This window comes from Pipra filicauda, unplaced genomic scaffold, assembly GCF_003945595.2.
Source record: "Pipra filicauda isolate LSUMZ 115617 unplaced genomic scaffold, ASM394559v2 scaffold55_size4083901_pilon, whole genome shotgun sequence".
Lineage (NCBI taxonomy): Eukaryota > Metazoa > Chordata > Aves > Passeriformes > Pipridae > Pipra > Pipra filicauda.
The window spans coordinates 3,853,749-3,877,853 of record NW_024104709.1 but is presented as its reverse complement, the minus strand read 5'-3'; the positions used below and the strand labels follow the sequence as shown (position 1 = coordinate 3,877,853).

The 24,105-nt window shown below is 40.7% G+C and overlaps 1 protein-coding gene across 1 annotated transcript in view; it reads right to left on the bottom strand.

The window, feature by feature from the left end:
• Nucleotides 1-2,852, bottom strand: part of CNKSR3 (CNKSR family member 3) — a 58,080-nt gene extending 55,228 nt beyond the window's left edge. The window contains exon 1 of the mRNA XM_027716942.2: nucleotides 2,730-2,852. Coding sequence (XP_027572743.2) covers nucleotides 2,730-2,781 — 52 coding nt within the window. The 5' untranslated portion in view covers nucleotides 2,782-2,852. The remainder of the gene's footprint in view (nucleotides 1-2,729) is intronic.
• Nucleotides 2,853-24,105: the final 21,253 nt, after the last annotated feature.

Here is a 24,105-nt window from a genome sequence, read left to right as displayed (position 1 = left end):
TTGGAAAAGTTATTAAAAAATAATTTATCAAAGTCTGACTGTAAAAAGATTTGGAAGGGAGGGAAAAAACAGGTCCTAGACAAATATTCTCGGTTTCACAATGAACATTAAAACAGATTGAGACCACTAATTTTCACCACTCTCTATATTTCTCCAAGATATTTTTATCATTGTATGATAAGCAAGAATCATTATCTGCAAAACCAATCTCCCTACTGAGAGCTGGCATATCCCACCACAGTTATTTACGTCATGCCCCTAAAAAAGATCTCCATGGTACCACAGCACTAACTACTGGTAGTGGATATCACCAGCCAAATACCTTACCCTAGAGTTTGACCAGTTCAGTGAAGATCACGGTATCACTCTTCAGAGATGATACGTGCAAGAAAGCAAATGGCATAAGCTCCCCTCCAACCACTTGTTTTATAAAACCAACCTTCAGAATTAAATGTAGTATTCATAAGGTAAAATACAGAATATTGGTCTTGGTCAAACATGAAATCCAGTGGTTGTGAACTACATAGTAAAAAGCTATTTCAGATTAAAAATAAACTATGAAACATTGTGCTAATAAGGCTGTTAGCTAACTATTAAAGTGTCTATTTTAATGTGCAGAGATGAAAGCAGAAACATAAAGAAAAACTTTCCACATCTCATTTCTTTATTACAGTCTTGTCATGCAGGGAGTGACATAAAATGACTCTGTGCACCAAAGAGGTCGAAAGCTTACCCAGAAACTGAAAAACAACAGCACAAACAAAAGTCATCAGCAGTCTTCAATTTATTTCTTTACATTTCAAAGGACACGTGTTTCCATTAGTCAGAAGACCCATCTCCCAACTACGGCCAGCCCTCAAATCATTCTCCATAACACTAATTTAGGGTCCAGCTAAAGAGTTACCTGTTCAAGGAACCTGCGAGTAAAATAAATTATGCAAGAAAGGAAGCCAAGCATGCTTAAGTATAATAAAGGCTTTTAAAATGATTAGCAGGTTTACTCTTTGATCTGGCAAGCTAACCAACTTTCAGCACCCAAGAGAAAAAAATACGAGGGAAAAGCTTTATATAAATATTGCACATACCAAAGCAAAAGGCTTATTACATTGGAACAATGCACTCCTGCTTAAACCAATACCAAGCATAAAGGAAAAAGGAGAGAGATCTTTCTCTGGAAGTTATTTATATGTTAATGCATAACTTCACAGCACGTTTGTGTGGAATTCTCTCCTCACAAAGGCTACTTGGAAGGTCCCTCCCTGGCACCGGCTCCTTCACGAACATGTTCACGTTCTCAGGAGGGCTGGGAGTATCCATCTCTCCCTGTCTGAAGACATGAGTCTGCTTTCCAAATTTGCCTCAGTTTTGAGCCGCACTACTGCCAAGTGCTGACCACAGGCATGCACTCCAATCAGTATTATGGTCCTGAGACAGAGCAGTAATGGCTGCTGTAAGTAAATGCCGCTTCTTATACGAGGAAACTTTCACCTCTGAAAACATTCCTAACTTCTCATCAACTTCAACTCCAGCAACGCCTGTGAAAATACTTTGTGTAACATAAGAGGATCACGCTAAATCTAGTCCTACAAGAAAAGGAGACGTACACTTCAGAAGTCATAAATCCCTCACCTAAGTCATAGCTTTATTTCCCTTTTGGTTCATTCCCAGTAGAGCGGGAACTGCAACAGCAATACCCCAATCGTCATTCGGAAAGCACTAGCAGTGTCCAACCAGAACTGACAGCAGGAGGATTAATCTGCCTTTAAAGACAGACCCGATAACACCCAACGCTGCCAAAATCCCCGCCCCTCGACTCCTCGCCCCGCCGCCTCCGTCCCACCAGAGACCCCGGGGCCCGGGCGCAGGGGCAGGCAGGCTCCACACATCGGTCTCGCTGAGGCTTTCGCAGCTACGTCAACACTGTGAACAAACCTCGAAGCAGAGGAGGAAGTTTTAGTAGGCGGGGGAGGGAGAGACACAAGCATACATGCGAGAGATGAGGGGTGGGAAGGATGGACGGGCGGACAAACGGACGAAGGGGCCGCTATTTAACTCTCCGAGCGAGAGTCTAGCGTTTCAATCCCATCACCGTTAAACAGTATTAAGAGTCCTTGCTTCCTTGAGCTACTTTATAAACTTTTAGCTTAACTTGCAAACCTGAAGTTTTTTCGAACAGTGAATGGGTTTTGCTTGAGAAGCTGAAAGCTGACTTACGTGGGGCTTTTCAGACCTAAACGCCTCTATGATTCCACGATTTTACCTGCCTGAAGGAGCACAGTTACCCCGTCTATGCAAGCAGGCTGGCCAGCATAAGCACGGGAGAAGGGGACCGAGCCATGAGTTAGGACCCCAGTATATATACGCGTACCTCGAGTCAGCCATCCTCCTTGCAAAACTCGCTTCAAAACCTTCCCCTTTTCCCATGTAAAAAACAAAACCAAAACTAAACAACAACAAAACCACAAGGCGAAGCAGGCACAAGCGCACGAACAGGTAGGGAGCCAAGGCAGGAGGGCGCGGAAAGCCGCCGACTCCCGAGCGCCACGCCGGGCAGTCCCGGGGTTCAGCCGGGGGCGCGGCCACGCAGCCGGGGCCGGGGCTGGCGCTGGGGCTAGCGCTGGCCAAGGCCCCGCTGGCCCCGCCGGGCAGAGCAGCCGCGGCGGCACCGGGGCACCCCCGAGCCCACCGCCGGAAAGTTCCCCCGGCGCCCAGGGCCGGCGCCCACTTACCCTTAGTCCAGTCCACCACTTGCTTCGGGCTCCACCTGGTCACCGGCTCCATGGCGGGCTCAGCCCCTCCAGCAGCAGCCCCCACGACCGACCCGCAGCCAGGCTCCTCCGACCGCGGACTCGCCCCCCGCCACTCTCCCATCCCGGCGGCGCCGCTCCGGGCCGCCCCCTCCCCGATCCGGCTCCTCCCGCCGGCCAGGGCCGGGCCCGCCCCGCTGCCGCTCCGCCCCCAAGTGCTGTGACCCGCCCGCCCCGAGCCGGCTCTTTGCTTGGGAAAGTGCCGAGGAGAAACTTCCTGGGCTTCCCGCTCCAACAGGTCCGGAGGAGCGGCGGTTCGGGAGTCTCCCAGCATCCTGCCCCGGGAGCGGCGGCCGACCCGTATGGTGGAGCGGCGGCCGGGCGCTTCACCCCGCCTCAGTGGTGGTTCTGAGTCACAGCCTTGTGGCAAGCTTAGCAGCAACTGAGGACTGCCTTCAACCACGCTTGTCCCAGTGTTGGCATTTGGGGTTTTTATTTCTGAATCCCTCTCTTAAAAGCGTCTTTGGGTGTGGAGGCCGTTTCACCGTAAGAGGTTACTTCTGTCATGCTGCTCTTGGCTGGGAGCTGTATTAAGCCATCAGCTGTATCTCAGGCTCGCTTTCCTCAAGGGAAATGTGTCACTGTGTCCTGTCTGCCTCCTGAAGCCCATGTAAGCCTCCACTGATGCTAGCCCCTGCTCAGAGATTAAAGGGCTGACTTCCAAACTGTGTGCCCAGCATACCAACCTCCACCGTTCTGTACCACTGAGCATGTAACTCTGCCTACAACCACTTTTCCATTAACAAAGCAGCGAGAGGAGACGTGGAGAAACCAGTTTTTATTTGGTCTATCACAATACTATCTGGTTCAGCAGCAAATTCCAGCCTGAAGCCCTTTTGTAACATGCACGAAGGTCTTACTGCTCCTCTTCCTCAGTGGGAAAAAACAGAGTAAACTCAGCTGTGACAGTAAGACTGTGAAATTTCAACTTGGCAATATCAGAGACCGAGGAAGCAGCTGGGATTTCAGCCTTTCCAGTATCCCATTGTTTTCATCATTTCTCATCTCTATCCATCTGTTATCCCTAGTCATGTACTTGAAATGTAAGCTCTTTGGGACAGCGGCTGTCAGTTTTGTGCATGGCTGTGCAGCACCCAGAGGTGCAGCGCCCAGCTTTCCCACCATGGCACAAACAGCTGCCTTCTGACACACACTGCTGCAGGCTCCTGCATGGAATCAGGAAGAGTTTTAATTCTAGTTCTAGTTTTGGGAATCAGTAGTTTAAAAAAAATTATCTCTTTGCATGTATATCTAAAAAATAATAATTTGTTCATTCTTTTTGTTACATAGTGATTGAAAGTGTAATTTTAGTTCTTTATTATAAGGTCAACTCATTTTAGCTGATTTATTTATTTACTTTTTAGTTTGTGGAGTATAAAGCCTATTAGCTAACCTCTCTGCCTATTTGAAAGATTAAAATGCAATTCCTCACAGCTTTAATATTGGTGCAACAACCAGAAGTTTCCTAATTCCTCATTGAATTGTGTGCCATTCATGCTTAAAGAACGCCCGAAAAGCAACTCTCCCCCCTCTTAGAGGCCTGAGTAAACAGATGGGCCTTACTGTGTGCCCTGCTAATGGTTTCACAGGGGTCAACGCTTCAGTCTTAACTACACATGACACTTCCCGACACTGCAGGCTGGAAAGCAAATGTCTCTCGCCGTTGGTGTTTGGAGCAGTCATCTGCTGTCATCCTTCTCTGTCACACATCTTGGGCCAGTCCCTCTGCCTGATTTGGATCAGATAAGTACCATATTTAGTGAGTAAGGCATGCTGAGATGGTCACTTGCTAGCAAATTGCCAATGCAACAATTCCATTACTAATTCTTAATATTTTTTGTAATTTTCTAAATGACAAATCCATTTATTTTTTTAAGCAAGACAACATTGCAGTGACTCTCTGTTCTTTTATTACATGATATCCTCCCATACCAACTGCTTTACAGCCTGCTCTGGACACATAAAACGGGACTGACAGGGGAAGGCAGTGGGTCAATGGTTACTCAAAGGGATTTGCAGCCATATTGCTTACCTGTGCTACTTTTTCCAAACCTAGATTGCAACTGCCTTTGAGTTGATTTTTCTCATGATTTCTTCATCTCAAACTTGTCTTTATTTGAGATGAGATTAACTAGTAGTCAATTGGAATAATGCAATTAGAAGTTCTGTTTATAGAATAAGACATTTTTGTTACAAAAAATACTCATTGACAAAAGCAATAATAATAAAAAAAAACCTCTGTCTGATTTCTAGCAATGCCAAATCAAAAAATAACACTGCTCCTTTGCAAGTCTTTAGATGCTCTGTGAGTTAGTTTATGAGCTCTGAGCCAGTATCAACTATTAGGAAAGATATCCATTCCCTTTCCCTGTTTGCAGCCTCTTGTGGAGTTCATTGCTGTGCCAAGGACCAGACTACAAGCTCACCAGAACTGCATAGTTTTTCTTTTGTTACAATTTTATAGTGATAAAAGTGATTTGATTTGAGAAGGAGATTCAGACCAATTGTTTGTTGATTCCCTATTTTGTTTTTTTTTCTTCTCTTTATTTCCTCTTTCAGGCCAGGTTTTCAAAGGGCTATCAGGCTAGTTTGCACAGGCAGCCTGACAACACAGAGCTCACCATGGACCAGGATCATGGTTTCAGAGTCATAGATGCAGCAACCTGCACTCTCCCATCACCCCAGCAGAATGACAAAGTGTTCATAAATCCACAGCCATACCCTGTCAGGCTGGTAGAGGAAGCTACACAGTGTTTGTCACCTTCAGGTTTCTATCCCGGCAGCTGATTAACAAAAGGAGGTCAGGTGATTCCTTATAACAGAAAGTCTGCTGGCATAAATTATCCTTTCAAGAAAAAAAAATTAAAAAGTGTATTTGAATCATTGGAAAGGCTTAGATTCATTTCAGCAGCTGGATTGACTGTAGTCTGGCTTAACACTGCATTTACCAACACAGTCTTGTTGACCCCTTTTCTTAGGCCTTAGTTTTCAATACCACCAGCTCATCACATAGATCCAAATTTTGCTTGATAGATAGATGGTCACATTCTTGACAAAGTAACCAAAGTGGACAACAAGGATGGTATTCAAATTTTAAACTAGCATGAGGGTGAGAGTCTGTGGTTGATCTAGCACAAAGACCTGCTGATACAGAGCGAACACACCAAAATTCCTTGAACAGTTTAGAGTTTAGTGAGTTTGGACTGGATTATCTCGTCACATCCGTTGCTGCATGTGTCTCCTGGCTACTACATTGCAGTCTGCCTGTTGCCAGACTTACTACCATCCACCAGAGCTATGGCCCAGGTCCCATGGCATTGTACATATTTGCACAGGCAGCAGCAGCACTGCACAGCTGCAGAGCTCCCTGCCTGCATGAATGCAGGTTTGAGTCTTAAGCCTCTTTCTCTGAGAGGTAACTGCTGTTACTCATCTCTAGAGGGATGAATAAACAAGTGTTTAGCCAAAGGTCACATACCAAGTTCAAAAAGTGTGGTTTCTGTTCAGGGCCACAAAAATTTATTTTTATTACTGAATCAATTTTTTTAGAGGGGTCAGCATATTGCAGTTCATATTTTTGAGTGGAAGGGATGATTACGCTGTTTGGCAAAGCGTGGTCTAAGAAAGTTTTACATTACATTACATTACATTTTCATTACATGATTCATGAAAGGCTTAAGATTTATTATTTAATATTAGCAGATGAAAGCTGTAAAAATTGACAAATTTAAAGTATCAGGAACAAAAGCCAGTATATGCTTGAAAATCCACCATTTAACTCTATTGACAATCCACAGATGAGCAGTTAGGCCATCATCCCTGACCTTTTGTAACTAGTAATTCTTCAGAGTCCATCAGTACTACTTTCATTACAAAAGAATTTAAGATTTACATATGACTTTCCAAGCATTACCTTAATCACACACACAGGGCACAGAAATCAATAGGACATTTTAGACAATAGCAAGAGAATTTTACCCTACATAACTAACTGAAAGCTTCCCGGTAAGGTCAGTGAGTATTAAAGTTCTTTTGGAAATTGCAACAGGTAACTTAACTGAGTCAGAGTGAGTCAGGTTCAGAACAGGGTTTGGTTCTATCAGCATGTAATTAAAAAACTCACACTAATGGAAAACTTTTGTTGCACAAGAATCAACACCCTACTTCTCTCCTTGATACTGGTATTGTTAGTGATGGATCTCTTCTATATATGACAGCGTGGGAGATCTCGATGTAACCTGATGAGAGAAATAGGTCTGCCTAGTCCTATTTTGAATACAATGTATTCAAAGGGAGTATTTTTCAGTGGATTGGGTAAGGAGAATAGCTGAGGGGGGTCTTCCTGGCTTGAGCACTTACTTTGGAAAAACAGTGTACTGGCCATGGCTTCCAACTGTGTGCTAGAGAGAATAGACTGACCAAGGTGTAGTGTCATTTGATGTAATACTCTAATGAATTCAGGATGATTTTGATAAAACAATTAAATTTCCCCTTCAGTAAAACAAAAATAGTAATTTCAGATCGGACTAAGTATATAAAAAGTCTTGCCCTAGATGAAATACTGGTTGCCAAGAAAAGGAAACATGAGAAAGGTATAAATTCAGGCCCCAGTGTTTGTGCTAGTTCCCTTGGTGACCTGGATCAAATATTTTAATCTCTGTATTTTCATCTCTTCACCAGACAAAGCTTAATAATCTTAGATTGGTGACAAATACCCTGTTTTTATTTACCCAATATATCTATCCTTTTAAAATAACTGAAATAGCTATAGCAATAAAAATAAATTGCCGGCTCAAGTTACTGAGAATACTTCTAAGCCCTGGAATATTTTTAGGTAGAAAGGAGTAAGAAAAAAATAGATGAAGAGACAGATGCAAAGAGTCAGATGCAAAGTGGTTCTAATGACTTAGCTAAATTCGTTTAACTTTATGTGTATCTACAGCTGGTCATAATACAACACATATTGAATAAAGAGGGCTATGGTTATGGCTAGTTTATCAGTAACCAAAGCTATGTTAAGAAGACCTGCATATATTGCTCTATTTATAATATCTCTATCAAATTTATTGTATATTTATTATTTTTCCCCATAATAAGGTTCCTGCACTACTTATTTCCTAAGAATAGAACTGTATTGAATCCTGTACTTGAATTGTCCCTGTTTTCTTCCATTCAGCTTTAAAACAACCTACAAAAAGTTCCTAGTTGGGTGAAAGTTGCCACTACCTGCTGCTATTAGTGTGTATATATATATGTGTCTACATATAAGTATACGTTTGTATATATGTACATTGATCACACTTTGCTAAACTGAGATAGGCCATAAGGAGAAAGGTCTTCTCCTGAAGTTTTTCCTCAAAGCAAAATCCTATAAACTTTAAGGAGTATATTTTCTTCCTTTAAGAATGAAGAAATAGGACCTGAATTGCCATATATTTTTGCTTTTAATCTACTACGTTATTTTATTAAGTGAATCTCAAATCACTGCACAGAAATCATTTCCTCTACTGCACCTTGTGCTAAGGTAGCATATTTTAGAAGAGGATTGCAAACCATTTGTGAAATATAAATGAATTAAAAATGTATTTTATAATTAATAGAAATTAGGTTATAAATTGATTTTTACCTGCCTCAGGTCCCTTTACCTGGCTAGGAAACTATGTAACTCTAAGGTAAGCAAAGCACAGAAGTGATTTGTGTAAAATTACAAAACTCACCACTATCAATGTATAAAGTGAAACTTAAACTCAAATGACAATATTTGGGTATAGAGAAATAGAGAAATGATTTTACCTGGTCCTAATTTCGCTGTCCAAATGACACACAAGAGGAAAGATTTGTCTTGAACAGTTTGGTCAGATACAGAAGATTTACACTCCCAAACAACTGCTGTGAGTTTAGCACTAGCAAGGAGAAGTTTATGCTAGTAGAGCAGGGAAAGCACTTTGCAAAATTCGCAGAAACAGCATCTGCCCCACCAGCTGCGGATGTTTGTCCAGCTGTCATTTATCACAGGCACACATAGTCTGGTTCACCCTGCCTCTTAGGCCATAGTTCATAGTTTTCAGTACCAAATCTGTGTGACACCAGCTCACCAGTTTAGATCCAAATTTTGCTTGATAGATAGATGGTCACATTCTTGACAAAGTAACCAAAGTGGACAACAAGGATGGTATTCAAATTTTAAACTAGCATGAGGGTGAGAGACTATGGTTGATCTAGCACTGCTGATGCAGTGAGAACACACCAAAATTCCTTGAACAGTTTAGAGTTTAGTGAGTTTGGACTGAGTTCTGTCTTCACATCAGTTACTGCTTGTGTCCTGTGGCTGCTGAATCACAATCTGCCTGTTGCCAGACTTACTACCACCCACCAGAGCTATGTCCCAGATCACAGAAGGACACAGAAGCAGAATCAGACCCATTGTTGCCTGATACCTAGAAAGGTGGAGAGATGTGGTGCAGTGCAGGTGAAGTAGACATGGCAGAGCCAAGTTCCTGGTTCAGGAGTAGAGGAAGAGGCTGAAGCACCATTCAAGCACCACACTACTCCAGGCTGAGGAAGAGTGAGGAGAGAAGCTGCGGCAGCAGGTGGTACAGGAGGAGGAGGGGCACCAGAGCAGACGGGATGTCCCTACCATTCCTGAAGTCACACAAGGATAGTGGAAACCTCCTCCTCCTCCTGCTGAAGGGCTACATGTGGGCCAAGGCAGGCAAGACTGTCTCTCATATGTCAGTAGTGGCGTCCTCACAGCCTATTCCATATTCACCTGGAAACTTGCTCAAAATAAGATCTAAGAGCTATGAATTTACAGAAGGAAAACCAGAGTTATTCCTACACAGAGCATGCTGATACTTCTTTGTATATCCTGTTTAAAGACCCTGATTCAAGAAGCCTATGTTCTGCCTAAATCACACTAACTCTTCCTCACCCTCTTTAATCTTGAGACATGAGGAAGCAATAGTGTGCTGGTTTAAAGGTAAACCAACAGGGGAAATGAACTCAACTCAAAAGAGAGATTATAAGTCAGAATGACAATTTAATAAAATAATACAATAAGTACAATTATACAGACAAACAACTGGTTTTAACCCACAAAACCCAAATATATAACCCAGCACCCTGGGGCATGAACAGAGTGGTGTTCTTTGGGCCCCCTGAGTCCAAAGGAAAAGGAGAGGGGAAAACCTGTTGGTGAGAGTGCTGTTGCAGTCTGGTCAAGAGTGCTGATTGCAGTCTGGTCGAGAGTGATGGTTGCAGCCTGGTTGAAAAGTGATGGTTGCAGTCCAGTCGAGAGTGGTGTCTGCAGTTTGGCTGAGAGAGGTGGTCTGCAGTCTTCCTCTGGATCCCACGAGTGGTTAAAAAAGTTCCAAGACTCCAAGATTATATATTCTCCAGTTCAGGTAGGAATGCCCAGCACTTCCCTCAGGGTGGGAAGCTCCACAAAGGGTGTGAGGACAAGAGCATCCTCCTATCTCGCAGGCCTCTTAACACCTAGTTTATAGCCTGAGGAGTCAGGCTCTATGTGCAGATGGTGTAAATGGTTCATTGATAACAGTTTCTGGGAAATGGCATGGAAGGCTATAGAATACACAGTTTTGGGTTACACCCATCCAGTGATGAATGTGTTCTAACTAGGACAAATAGCCAAAGGGATTTAAAGCCAGGCTGGCTGAATGTGCACATGCAGCAGTGGAACCACGAACTAGAAACATTTTTCTTTAAAAGCTGTGTGGCCTTAACAAGAAGATAGAATTTCTTGCTCCCTTTTGCAGTCTTCCTCTTGCTTCCTCTTTTTCAAGGATGCTAGGTACACAAATATTTGAATCTGACCTTTTTTCTTAATAGCCTAAATTTGTCTGCAGACTCTGAAATGTAAGAAAGGTGTAATAGCTCTATTTGCTAAAGCTCTACTTGCAAATAGAAACTATTTTTTGGAAGACAAAAAGAGTAATAGGAAATAAACAATGAATTTGAATATCTGCTTAGCTTTGAATATAATACCTGAAATCTGAACAGAAGGCTTGATTTTTGTTTATTTTTTTTTTAGGTATCATGTATTTAAAACTTTTAAGTAGAATTGGCAGCAGTATCACAGTTGGTTACTGTAGTTAAGAAAATCCACCTAATCAGGAATGAAAGACCCCAGTAACTTGAGCAACAGTTTCTCTAGAAAGCTGAAAAGCAAGCTACTGTTGTAGTATCTTTCATGGAATTCTCAAATCTTCAGATCTTAAAACACACTGCAAACATTAGTAAGCAGTCTCACAAAATACCTGTGGTCTTGTGGTTAAGACAGCCCAACACAATTTCAAAAGAAAGAGGTTCAAAGCCTTGCTCTGTCATAGCCCAGCTCATGCAAGACTAAGAAAGACTCTGATCCTGAAGTGCTTTATGATTAGGCATGAGACTAATTCTGATAAATTTAGCAGAAGAACATGCTTAAATGTTTTCAGATTAAGGGGATTTAAGGGTACCTTTGGGTTCAAAGTCCAAACAACCCTCCTGCAGCTGCTAATAGCCTCATCCTCAACTGTCCATTGGAGCATCTGAGGAGCTTCCAAAAATAATTCCACATACTTCCTTGCAGAGGGAGGATCTGTGGCAGAGGATCTGCTGGAAGAAACAGAGCAGGGGGAGGAGGAAGAACAATAATATTATAAAGCATGACTGTTTAACTACTGCCACAGATGTCTTGTCACACATCTGCCCAGGCCCTCCGTCCAGGCTTGGCTAAACTCTACAGAGTAATGACTGTCTTTTGACAAAGAGCTTTTCTGAGTTCAGGTGCTAACTTTGTTCACTTCCCTGTGGCACGTGGGGATTCTGAATTAATAGGCATATTCAGAGTAGGTCTGATCAAACCAGTTAGGTGAAAACATTGGGGCTTCATCCACCAACTGGGTGAGCCGCAACCTCACCCAGGCTGTGGGGCATCTCAGTTCAGCTCCCTGCTTTGCCCCACAGGATTTCGATTTGCTTCCAGGGCCCATTTATAGTTATAGGTTTCACCTCCCCAGTCTAGCCCCAGAAATATCTCTCAAAAGACTGGCTCAGCTAGTTCTCCCAAAGCTTTCTAGATTTTGTGGCTTACAGCCTGTAAGTGGCCAGCTTCCCTCACGTGTTGTCTGTGCAATCTGAGGAGAAAGCACATGCCTCTGTGGCCCTCGCCCTTTCAGCAAGTGCTGTTGGTCCTGGCAAAGTACCGCTATTTTAAATCACAGATTGAAAATGAAATGGTAAATCACACTCAACTATTTGCTTTGAAAATTACAGCTTTTTTATCATCATTGCTGAGAAGTGTATACCTGTCATTCCTTCATCAAGGAGCAGCACTGAAATATTTCCTGTACATTCACCACAAACTTATTCCTTTAATAAATTACTCCATTATGTATAATGCTTCCTTAGACTGTATATTACTCTTGCTTCTGTAAAGAGTTGACTCATTGGTTGTGTTGAGCCTGGGGTGCACAATGAAGCCTCAGGGAAGAGAAGCAATGAGGAATGGAGAGGAAAAAGAGGTCATTTAATCCCCTGAAAATACGGCTTTCAGAGACCAAATAGTAGGTCTGTCCTTTGAATTAGTGACTGCTCTGAAAGCAATAAAAGTCACAAACAAATGTTGGTACCACAAGTGTTGGAAGACTTTATAAATCATATGAGAAAGGTTAAAGCAACTATATGACAATAGTCCTTCTTGAAACATGCTGATTTTCAAAAAAAAGTTTACAGCCTCCCTTCTGGACAGTAATCTTCATAGCAGAAGTCTAACAAAAACTTTTGGAAACTGCATTCTGTAAGTATTCTTTGTCTCCACTCCAAGGATAATTATGTTTCCTTTCCTTTGCTTTCAGAATTTTTTCCTCAAAATTTGATAATTTAATTAGAAAGTGTAACTACAAGCAAGGAGTTCACCAGACGAATTGCAAGTTTCTGCGAGAATCATGCCTATAGTTATCTTTTACTAAAAGAGAACTTTGTTCACCTCTTCCTCAGTAACGGCATCCTATACATGAAGCTGGAAGACTTGAGAAAGGTATAACAAAAGACACCAGGGCATATGAAAATTTGAACACAACAAAAAAAAACAAAAGTCACGGAAGCAGCTTTAAAACAGCAGATACAGTGGACAGAAATTAGGCCAATACATCAAATATACATTGTTTGTTGTTTATGCCTGAGGCCACAAAATTATTTGGAGTATTTGGCTTTCTGTGTGTACAAGATGATGTCAGAAACCAGAAAATAGGCTGATGTCTGTTCTTCAAACCCAGACACTAGTTGAGTGGGGTTGTTGTTTTTAGGTATTTAGTGTTTTGTTGGAAGTCTGGCACCTCTCACATGCTCCTTGAAAGAGAAACAGCACTACAAGAATCCGAATTTGTCTCTCAGTTTTTCATCCCTCACACACAGACAGAGCTATTTGCAACATACTAGTTAGGAGCCTACTTTTTTATTGTGATTTGGGTTTAGCTTATGAAACTATATATTTTTCATGGTCATGGGAAGATGTAGAGACCAAAAGCCCTAACCGAGTGAAGCACGCAAAGACATGGTATGATGAGCACAGTGGGAGCCTTTGTCACAGGTTCACATCAAAGCTGTTTTCCTTACACAGCCTTGCCAAAGCACCACAGCCCTGCAATGTACAGACAATTATTTGTAAAGGCCTCTGCTTATGTTTTTCCCAAAATGACATACCATTTCAAGGAAGCAGAGGGGAATTGATCCAGCCACTGGGAGATGCTCATTTTATTACCAAATCTTATGTGAGCATCTGAACGTCAGTATTAAAAAGAAGTCCAAGAGAAAGACTGATCTCACCTATGGTCAGCCTTTCTTCATGGCTCCCCTCTCTTTCTGAAGTCAAGGGGAGAGATCACCAGCTTGCAAAAGTGTTGTTTGAAAGGGAGTGGAATGAATTCCTCCTCCACTGGTTTATATGCAGAGTTCCTGTCAACAATTAGCAAAATTTGTTCACTTAAGACCTTCCAGTGTTCTTGAAATACTTCTCCTTAATTTACAGCTCAATTTGGGACATTTTCTGATGGTTTCAAGAGAGAACTAAAGAGATTTTGATAAAAATCTGTGTAAGAAGAAAGTAAAGCTGATGTTCCTCTACGCTCTTATGTTGTTTATTCTGTCCTCCATGACTGCAAATGGAAAGAGTGAGCAGATATCTCAAAGGTGAACACCTTCAGTTCCCCTGGGACCAAATCAGAGGTAATTTTAACCATGATCAAAAAGATACTACCAGATTTAAACACTAGAAGTGGAAAGAGCATATTTCCTTGCAGGATTCCCATTAGCTTTCCAGGGTCAGTTCTGGATATGGAGGCCAGGAGCAGCTTCTCCAGTCACTGACCCTTTGCGTGGTTAGAATTTGCCCTATAAAGGCCTAATAGACACTAACATGAATAGATTCTTAATTCACTGCCTACAGCAGGTTTGTATGAAGCCTGCCTCCTCTGGAACCCTGGCAATTTCCTCTGCAGTGGGTGCGTCAAAACACAAACCTCTTCTTAAAAAGGTGAACATAGATACTGCACATGGAGGCAATCAACAGAAACCTTTTTCCCTGAAAAAGCAGAAGAGACGCAGGCTGCACTGTACATCCTTTGTTTATGTTCTGAAAGGAGCCAAATTCAATGGACAAATAAAACACATATCCCAAAGGCTTCGTGACTCCCTTTTCATTCAGTGTCACTGTACTGAAAAATTCTTTTATATAGCAAAATTTTACTATTTTTTGATAAAATTCTAGCTTTATTGTGATCGATTGCTCTGGTTTTATTGCACTATTATATGTTTGGTATCTCAATCTGTAGTTAAGGCTGCTTAATGTTTTTGAACAAAATAGGTTTAGAAATGGACCACTTGACTGGTGAGGCTTGAGGTTTTTTCTATCTCTTTAATTATCTACTAATAGACAGAGTTTCACAGTACCGTATATTTTGCTGTTTATGACTAAGCCCTCTGTTTCCTGTCAGTTGAATCATGGAGTTTTCCCACTAATCTTCTTGTTTTGAAGACCTATGCTTTAAAAAAAAAAATAGAAATGTGATCCAGAGCAACACAAGTCTGCTAATTTTGCTGAAGCTGCTGATTCAACAAGGTCTCTTAGCATTTGTAAATTTGGGGGTGTGACAGATGGAGCTATTTTTGAAACAGTATCACTAGTCATACCTTTAAAGTTATACTTGTGTGTAAGTAGTTTGTGAAACCAAACCTAAATCTGTGGATTAAACTGAGATGACTCATTTAAGGGAAAACATCATATATGTGAAAAATATTCCCACTTCCTGATAAGGCATCAAATAGTAGCTTTTATTAAAATTCCAAAGATGAACTTCTCTTAGTTGACCATACAGTTGTAAGTCAGGAAGCACAAACCTCAGTAATAATCATTAATACAAGGTGTAAGAGGATTCAACCCCATAAGCAGAATTAAAACATGACCAATGTAAATTAGAGATATCTTATTACCTTCTCAAGGGAAGTCTCCCTCATGGCTGATTAATGAATTTATCTAACTTCAGGTGAACAAACAATTCTGGAAATGTAAGTTCATGGCTTTAAGTAACGCAGAAGGCCAAATAGAAAGTATTGATGCCAGATAATTTGCCCTTAAGTCCATGAATTCTGTAAACATAGTGTAGTGTTGGGTGTTAGGTGCTAAACATCCTGAAACCTTCATCAGCAGTTTGTCCATTGTCAGGTAAATTTTTCAGATGGTCTTTAGATGTTCTATTATGTTACTTCTAATTGCAAGTTCCTCCTCTATATCTTGTCTTCTCTGCTGCTTCAGTGTGAAGAAAAGTAAAGTCTTTAACCATCTTATCTATTAAGCAGCTGGCACAACTTGTGTAAACAATTCTTAGCACTGCATTTGAGAATGTTTACGAAATTGATAAGGCTCCAGCGGGCATTTTACTCTTAGTATTTATTTTTCTATACAAATATTTCAGAAACAAAAACAGGTAATGCATTCCCAGCTCTTTCTGACTGCATGTTTTTTCCATGAATGCCATTTACAACAGGTAGCTCTTCCTAACATTGTAGCTGCAGGAACAAAAAATGCAGATGAACAACAGCAACAATAACAATAAACACAAAATGGAACAAAAAAAAAACCAAAACAAACCAAAGAGAAAGCTGCCTGTTTAAGTAATACTGTCTTCTTCTGCCAAGTAAACCAAAGTCTCTAATGGCTGTAATTTGGGGCTATTTTTCACAAACCTCTCTAAAAAAACCCAGAAGTACAGGAATGTGTCCGTGGAGCTACTGGGATTTTGAGTTTTATTTATCCTTTCTTTTTATGGCAGCAGAGCAATAGCATTTTATTTCTTTTTTCTTTTTTTTCCCTACCCTCTTCAATTCTTTACTTATTTTTTTTTATTACCTTCTAAAATTCTACTTCAGAAGATTTGTTTATAAGTGAACCTATGGAGTCTTTAAGATATTTGGAACCTTTGAGTGACTTCTTGTTGATGCATTTAACTGATCAATCTAACAGAAATAAGATGAAATCTGCTGAAACTCAGATGACTCTTCCCCAAATATATACCACTACATTAAATTTTCCCATAGTCCATTTAAACATTCAGCATTCTTGTGCTTGTACAGGCAGTTTTGAAATATCATATGTGGTTTATGGCAACTTCTATGTAGAATCCTTGGGGTATCTGGATCCCTGTTAAGACTATCCTGGGTATACAGACCCTTGTTAAAATACTAAGCAACTACTATTTCTGAAGATCAATGGCCTTATTTGGATCCCTTTAAATTAACTAAGCCACATTTGGTGCTAATCTCAGATATCCCATGTTGGTCTTGGTATTTGCCAAAATCCTCTGAAACTTAGTCAAAGTTGTAAGTAGTGATTGTGACATTTGCTGTCACAATTTGGGATAGTGCATACATCAGTATTTCAAATGCTGAAGTAAGGATATTTCATAATAGTCTCTGATGATACAAAAGAGTGTTTTGTATAGAAAATCAGTGAATGATCTCTCACTGATTTCAAAATAAATAAAATTAAATTGAGCAATTTGGACTTCAAAAGGTAGTTATAGCCAAATAACCAAGTTATTAAGAGTTTATATTGTGAACTAAATGGAGCCTCTGAATATTTTGGGGATCTTTACCTATCATTGGTTAATTATCTTTATGGATTTCCCACCTATTTATCTTCCCCATTTAACTCTTTAGTCTTCTGATAGCTGGCCGATAACTGATATTAAAACCTTCCAAGTCTATTGAGATTTTGATTTCACTTTGCCTGTGATGTATTGCTTTTGTGGTTTTAACTGTGGTACAGAGTTTGCTTCTATTCACAATCTTTTTCAGCATGATGCTCCAAAGGGCCATGGCAAACCTCGATGATCAGGACGGTATCTACATTCGTACTGATGGAAGCCTTTTCAACCTAAGGCGACTGAAGGCCCACACTGAGACCTTAAATCATCTTGTCCAAGAGCTGCTTTATGCTGATGACACTGCCCTTGTTGCCTACACTGAAGCAGCTCTGCAGTGTTTAACATCCTGCTTTGCAGACGCTGCTGAGCTCTTTGGGCTGGAAGTCAGCTTAAAGAAGACAAGTTCTCTATCAACCTGCACCTCAGGAAGTCTTCCATCATCCCCATATCACCATTGACCAGTCAGAGCTCAAATCAGTCCAGCAGTTTAAGTACCTAGGTAGCCTCATCTCCTCGGATGGTAAGATTGACAGAGAGATAGACAACAGGTTAGCAAAGGCATATAGAGCTTTCAGAAAGCTTCATAAAAGAGTTTGGCGAAATAAACACTTGAAGAAAAGCACAAAGATCAGTGTTTACAGAGTCATTGTGCTGTCTACTCTCTTATATGGATCTGAATCATGGGTCATCTACCACCACCACCTGCTACTCTTAGAATGCTTCCATCAACACTGCCTCCGTACAATCCTAAACATCCACTGGTCAGACTATGTGACTAATACATCTGTCCTAGAACAAGCAGCAGTCACAAGTATAGAAGCCATGTTGATGAGAACACAGCTGCGTTGGGCAGGGCACGTCTCAAGGATGAAGGACCACTGCCTCCCTAAGATCTTGCTTTATGGTGAACTTGCCACTGGCCGCTGCAAGAGAGGAGCCCTGAAGAGAAGATACAAGGACTCCCTGAAGCATCTCAGCCTTGGCCATATTGATCAACATAACTGGTCTACTCTGGCCTCAAACTGGGAGGCCTGGAGACACACTATCTATAAGGCTGCTGCTTCCTTTCAGAAAGCACACAGGATCACTCTTGAGGAGAAAAGACAACGCAGAAAGAACCGTGCCTTGCAGAATATACCACCCAAGGAGTCTTTCTGCTGTGCCTTTTGCAATCGGACATGTCTATCTCATATTGGCCTTTTTAGCCACCAGCACACCTGTAACAAATGTGGATAGAGCCTTTCTCAAATCTTCGTTCACGAAGCCTAGCCATGACAGAGTTTGCTTAAAACAGGAGGTGACAATAATTACCTCAGTCTTCTTGGTGGCTTCAGCAGAGACATGGCAGATCTTTTTTAGGAGTTATATATAAGTGACAGCATCTCTAGCCAGACAGTTCCTGTGCAGTCCTGATATGTTCTTCTTATCCAGAAGTCTGTAAAGGATTGATCTGTTTTTATTTGTATAAATATCTGGCTATTCACACACTTCAGAGAAAGAAAAAGAAAGAACTTGAGGCAGCCAAAGTATTTCAATGAGTCAGTCAGGCCAAGCAATGTATACGCAATCTGTACTCAGCTTTGAGGAGCTGGATGAATTCATATTCATTTTTTATATATTTTCTCCATACATGTTAAAAATCAGTTCAACTTGACTTATTCCTCTTCCTTCAATATGACTCACAATTCCTTAAGCACTTTACTTTTGTAACCTGCAGCTTGAGAAGATTGTAACACCGTAATAGTTCCTGATTTTTGTGGGCTGGTGTTACTTTTATTACATGGTGCTATGTGCCAGTGGTGTATTTGGGCTGATACAGATAGCCTAAGGTTACCCTGTGCCTCAAGGTATTCTTCTAACCAGACCAAGATAACAACCAAACTGCAAGAACTTGCCTAGCATTGCAGTAGAGAAGTCATGTTTTCCTGAGGGTGGAGGTGTCCAAAGAAGAAGGCAGGATTTTTCAGTTTAGGTTAGTACACTGGAGCTGGTACTGGTACCTGGTAACATTTGTGTGTTTTAGAGAAGGAAATGAAGGCTCATGGGGTTGGTGATCACTGTAAAAGGGTGTTCTGGCTGCCAGGGACAGCAGGAGAGAGGAATGGAGAAACTCTAGGAAAAAGAGCAGCAGGGTCAACACATTAAAGAGTGTAAATAAAAAGCATGTAAATAAAATCACAAATACTGCAGAGTAAATTAATAGCACCTATAATAGGGCACCTGGGCCCTGCAATGCCTGCTTTTTGACAACTTAAATTTCCATGTCTCCCAATAGCTGCCCTTTGTCCTCCAAATCTCAAGCAAAGATAACGTAAAAGTTAGTCTCCAGAAAGTTCCCACTCATGTATATGACTCATGAGTATGAGGAGTGAGCAAGTTAGCCATTTGGATTGCATTCCATAATTCTGAAAATGTGTGAAAAAAAAAATCTACAGAGAAAGAAAGGAAAAGAACCACAGGAAGAATTTGCATTTTGATAAAGTAGATAATAGAATAATGTTTGTCATTATCCTTGAGCATTTGTCTATATTCAGTTTTTTCTCAAAGGTCATTTTGTCATATTGGGCTCAGCAATCCTGTGAAATATAATTAGCTTTGTCATTTGATGCAAGACAGAATGTGGTCCAAGTTTAAATAGAAAGACAATGGCTTTTATCCACTTTTTTTCTCTCAAAATGCATCAGCAGTGTTGACACAGACCAAAATCTGTACTGCCAAATAAATACATGGAATTCCTTATGCTAGTGGAAACTGAGCAGGCAAATTCTTATGCAACAAGTTGAGATGGACATCTGTATCACATGTATATCAGCAGAGAAGAAAGAAGATTCATATAATCACAATGTCACATATATTTTAGTAAGAAGAAAGAGGACTTTGGTTCATCTGTTTTATTCTGACATTACAAACATGAAGATCATCTGCTGAAATCAATCCTTTTAGCAGAACATCAACTTTATTATTTTTATTGCTAAAAGATATTTCAAAAGCATTATTGCTAAAAGATATTTCAAAAGCATTATTGCAAAAAGCACTTCTGAGGTCTCACTGACATTAGCAAAAGTTTGGTTTCCAAAGGAAAGAAAAAACAAAATGATGATCTTATGAGGCAAAGGTAAGCTGAAAGAATACGTCCTTTTCACTGAATTATATCACCATACTGCATTTTGATTTGTCCTTGCATAGACTTTCACCTGAGGAGCTCAAGGAAGTTCACGAATAACTGAGTGGCAGAAGGAATCACTTTCAGTTCCTTTCACTGAATTACGTCATGATACTGTATTTTGATCTGTTTGTCCTTGCATAGAGTTTCATCCAAGGAGTTGAAGGAAGTTCACAAATAACTAAATGAGTCTCAGAGAGTAGAGAGAGTGATAAACATTGACTGATTCATGCACAACCGTTCAAATATCAATAGCAGAGAAAGGCACAGAGCTCACATTTTCTGGCTGCAGCAACAACCATGTTGCTGATTCACGAACACACTGGAGACTATGTCTGATTTCAGCGTTCGTTTTGAACATCAGGTGCTCAAAGTAGAGAAAATACCTAAGCACATTTCTGAATCATGATCTGACTTAATTTGCTAGGGAACTTCATGAACCTTGCACCGCAACAGACTTCTGCACCCATTCAGTCAGCAGAAAAAAAGCTTCAGGCTCCGGTCTCATCCAAACGCAGTCATGACTTCAAGAGACCAAAGAAGACAAATCATCTTTATTTCATGAGAGTGGCCACCATCTGCTGATGACTATAGGTAATGGTTTAAATTAGGACGTTGAAGTGCATCTCAGCCCTAGTTCAAGCCTTGTTCACTCTGGAACAGCCCAGGCACAAGCACTCAGGAGGCATGGCAACTTTGCAGCAGATTCGATAAGCTCTAGAAAGGTGCAGTGGATGGCTGATGGGGGGACACAGAAGGGGAAACAGGTTTATTCAGTGCAAGGCATCTGTCAGAGCCTTAAGTGAAGACTGGAAACATGGAAACTGATGATAGTGTCAGTCCCAGAAGTGCCTCACAGGGTGCTCTATAGGTTTCATACAGCTAAAAAAACCAATGAAAAATGGGCTAAATAGTGTTCTAGATTCCTAGCATCCCGTACAACTGTCTTGTTTTAAGCTTCAGTCTAAACTTTCCACTTGTGTTCTGTTTTTATCAAAATAAAATTTCTACAGTGATATATGCAACACAGTTCATTTAAATCAGAGATTAGTTGGTAGCGGGAGGTGTGAAGATCAGTTTCTTTTGTCTGTGTTTGACATGTGATTTATTTCCTCTGTAACCAGTGTCTGATCAGAGCAGTTCTGAATTTCCATCATCTGTCTCCCACGTGGCATTTTCTGGTGGCTGGTATTACAGTTGAGCTCATTTATAGAAACTACCCTTAATAGGGGCGCAAATTTTCCTCTGCTGTACCAAATAACTTCAAAGAGACTTTGCACGTAGATGAGAACTTTATAATAGAGACTTGCATTTTCAAAAGTACTTACCTGTCTTGGTCAATATTTTATTTTCAATCATCTGCCAAAAAATCAGTTTGAGGTTTTTTTGTAGCAACATCTAGAGTAAATTCAAGCAACTCTGATGCTATGACCTTACAACACTACATTATAATACTAAATACTAAAATTCTTTGTGTTCTCTTAAGTACTGCCTATTTACAAGAACAAGCTAATTTTGTGAAGACAAAACAGGTCTTTGCATGTCATAGCAGACTTATTTTAAAATTTACTCAGTTACATGGATCAGTTTGCACCCATTTCCATCAAAAAATAATTGAAAAATATCATCAGACAATTTGCTCCAGATTTGTAAGCCCTAGGGAACTAGATTTCAAGGGAAAAAAAGGGATAATGAAAGTAAGTAATATTACAGATTACACTGAGCCAAATCTGTTTCCACTCTGTTTCCAGATTTGGAAGTGGAGGGGGAAGTAAAGAGTTCCCTTATTTAATAATTAGTTAAGTCCCAATTAGTTTCAGGAGCCTAAGGAAGGGAGTAAACTAAAATCCTAGATAGAGAGGAATTTATGTAGACATTTTCAGTAAGGTTACTAACAAACATGAGTAAGCATTGCAGGAAAAGATTAATTTGTGTGATGTAGGTAGAGGACCTACTTCCAAAGCCCTTCCAAAGCTTCCAAAGCACTTGGGAAAGTACCCTCTCATATCTGCAACTATCATAGCTCTAGTAATATATTGTTGCTACTCCTGTACTAACAAACAGCATTGGCAATACTCTCTATTATGCTTTGAAAAGACAGTTATTATGCTTCCCTGTAAAAGATCCACCTGCATCCTACAGCAAGAAAGTCAGAACCTACACTGACACGCTGTATAGCATCAAGACAAAAGAAAAAAGACATCAAATTCCATTTTTTAACTAATCTGAAGACGGCGACAACAAAATATGTACCAGTCTGCCTTGGAGTCCACTACATTCATACAAAGGACACATTGACCAGGCTGGCATAAGAAATTAGAAGAGTAGTTCTATCTTCACGACAGCTGGAAAGGAAAAGGCCAGGCTGACATGGTGGTTTAGTGAATTAAAATTTTAGCCCATTAGACCCCAGTGGTATAGCTAGGTCAGCACTATTTTTGCTGTCAAGTCAAGTCATGCCCACATAACTTCTGTTTCTGGGAAGGAAAAAATATTTGCATCTATTTAGCTTTGCACCAAGAAGCAAAAATTCCCATGAAAACCATGAATGACTTGTTGACTGACTTTAGCAGCAAGAATGCCTAACTGTGAAGTCAAATGTGTTGCACAAATTTGTTTATTTCTCCAGGTTCACCCTGATTCCATTTTGCATTATTCCCTGAGGTGGACAAAACTCTGAAGTTTGAAAGTAAAATTAGGGTCAGAGTAGTATATACAGTCATTTGCATATGGATCCAAGTTTCACAGCATGGAAATCCCAGCTGGTTTGAAAACAAGAAAGAAATACTATGAGAACAGATTATTTTTTGACTATTGGGTGTGTTTGTTTTATCTCCCTGGGGAGAATGTGGGTTCCCTAAACCACACTCTGAATTTGGATTCTCTACTGAGAAACCCTAGAGAGGAAATTCTAAATTATAGCTTTCTGCTAGCTGTATTTGGCAGCTACATCTAGGAAACCTGCAATGTCTGGGGCTCTCCCTGAAGCCAACAGGATTTCCGCAATGGATTGAAGGGATTTCCCACCAGGGCTCAACAAAGATGTTACCAGTATAAGTTATGATGGACAACTCTTATTCTAAGCATTCTCCTGTGCTTCTGTCTTACAAACAGGGGAAAGCCACCTATCTCATTTCAGGAAGAACAAGCACAATGGCATTGATACAGGTTCATGTATACCTGATTAGACCAGGTGTAGAGATGAAAGGCTTTAGATAGATACTATGATTTCTCTCAGTGATTGTGCATCCTTTCTTTATGTTCTTCACTAAATACAATAAAAGTTGGGAATATTTTAGCTTGACACCTTCCCTTCAGCAGTTTTAAAGAAACAAATACTATTTTATTTCTGGGTTTAAAGGGACTTTGGGTAAATCAAACACAAAATTCCAAATAATTCAGAAGTGCTCGACACATCTCAGCTTTCAACTTCTTGAAAGGGAAGCCTCGATGTTCACTGGCTACCTCAAAAAACTGCTGTCCTGTAGACTATTTTGTCATTTGATTTGATAGCTGATAACTCATATTTTTAGGCAGCATATTCACCTGCTCTTCTTCATAAGATGTGTATATCAAGAGAATCAGCTGGGTTGGAAGGGACCTCTGAGATCATCAAGTCCAACCCTTGATCCACTACTGCTGCGGTTACTAGGCCATGGCACTAAGTGCCACATCCAGTCTCTTTTTAAAAATCTCCAGGGATGGTGAATCCACCACTTCCCTGGGCAGCCCATTCCAATGTCTGATCACCCTCTCTGTAAAGAAATTCTTTCTAATATCTAACCTAAACCTCCCCTGGCACAACTTAAGACCATGCCCACTTGTCTTGCTGATAGTTGCCTGGGAAAAGAGACCAACTCCCACCTGGCTACAACCTCCCTTCAGGTAGTTGTAGAGAGTGATGAGCCTCCTCTTCTCCAGGCTGAACAGCCCC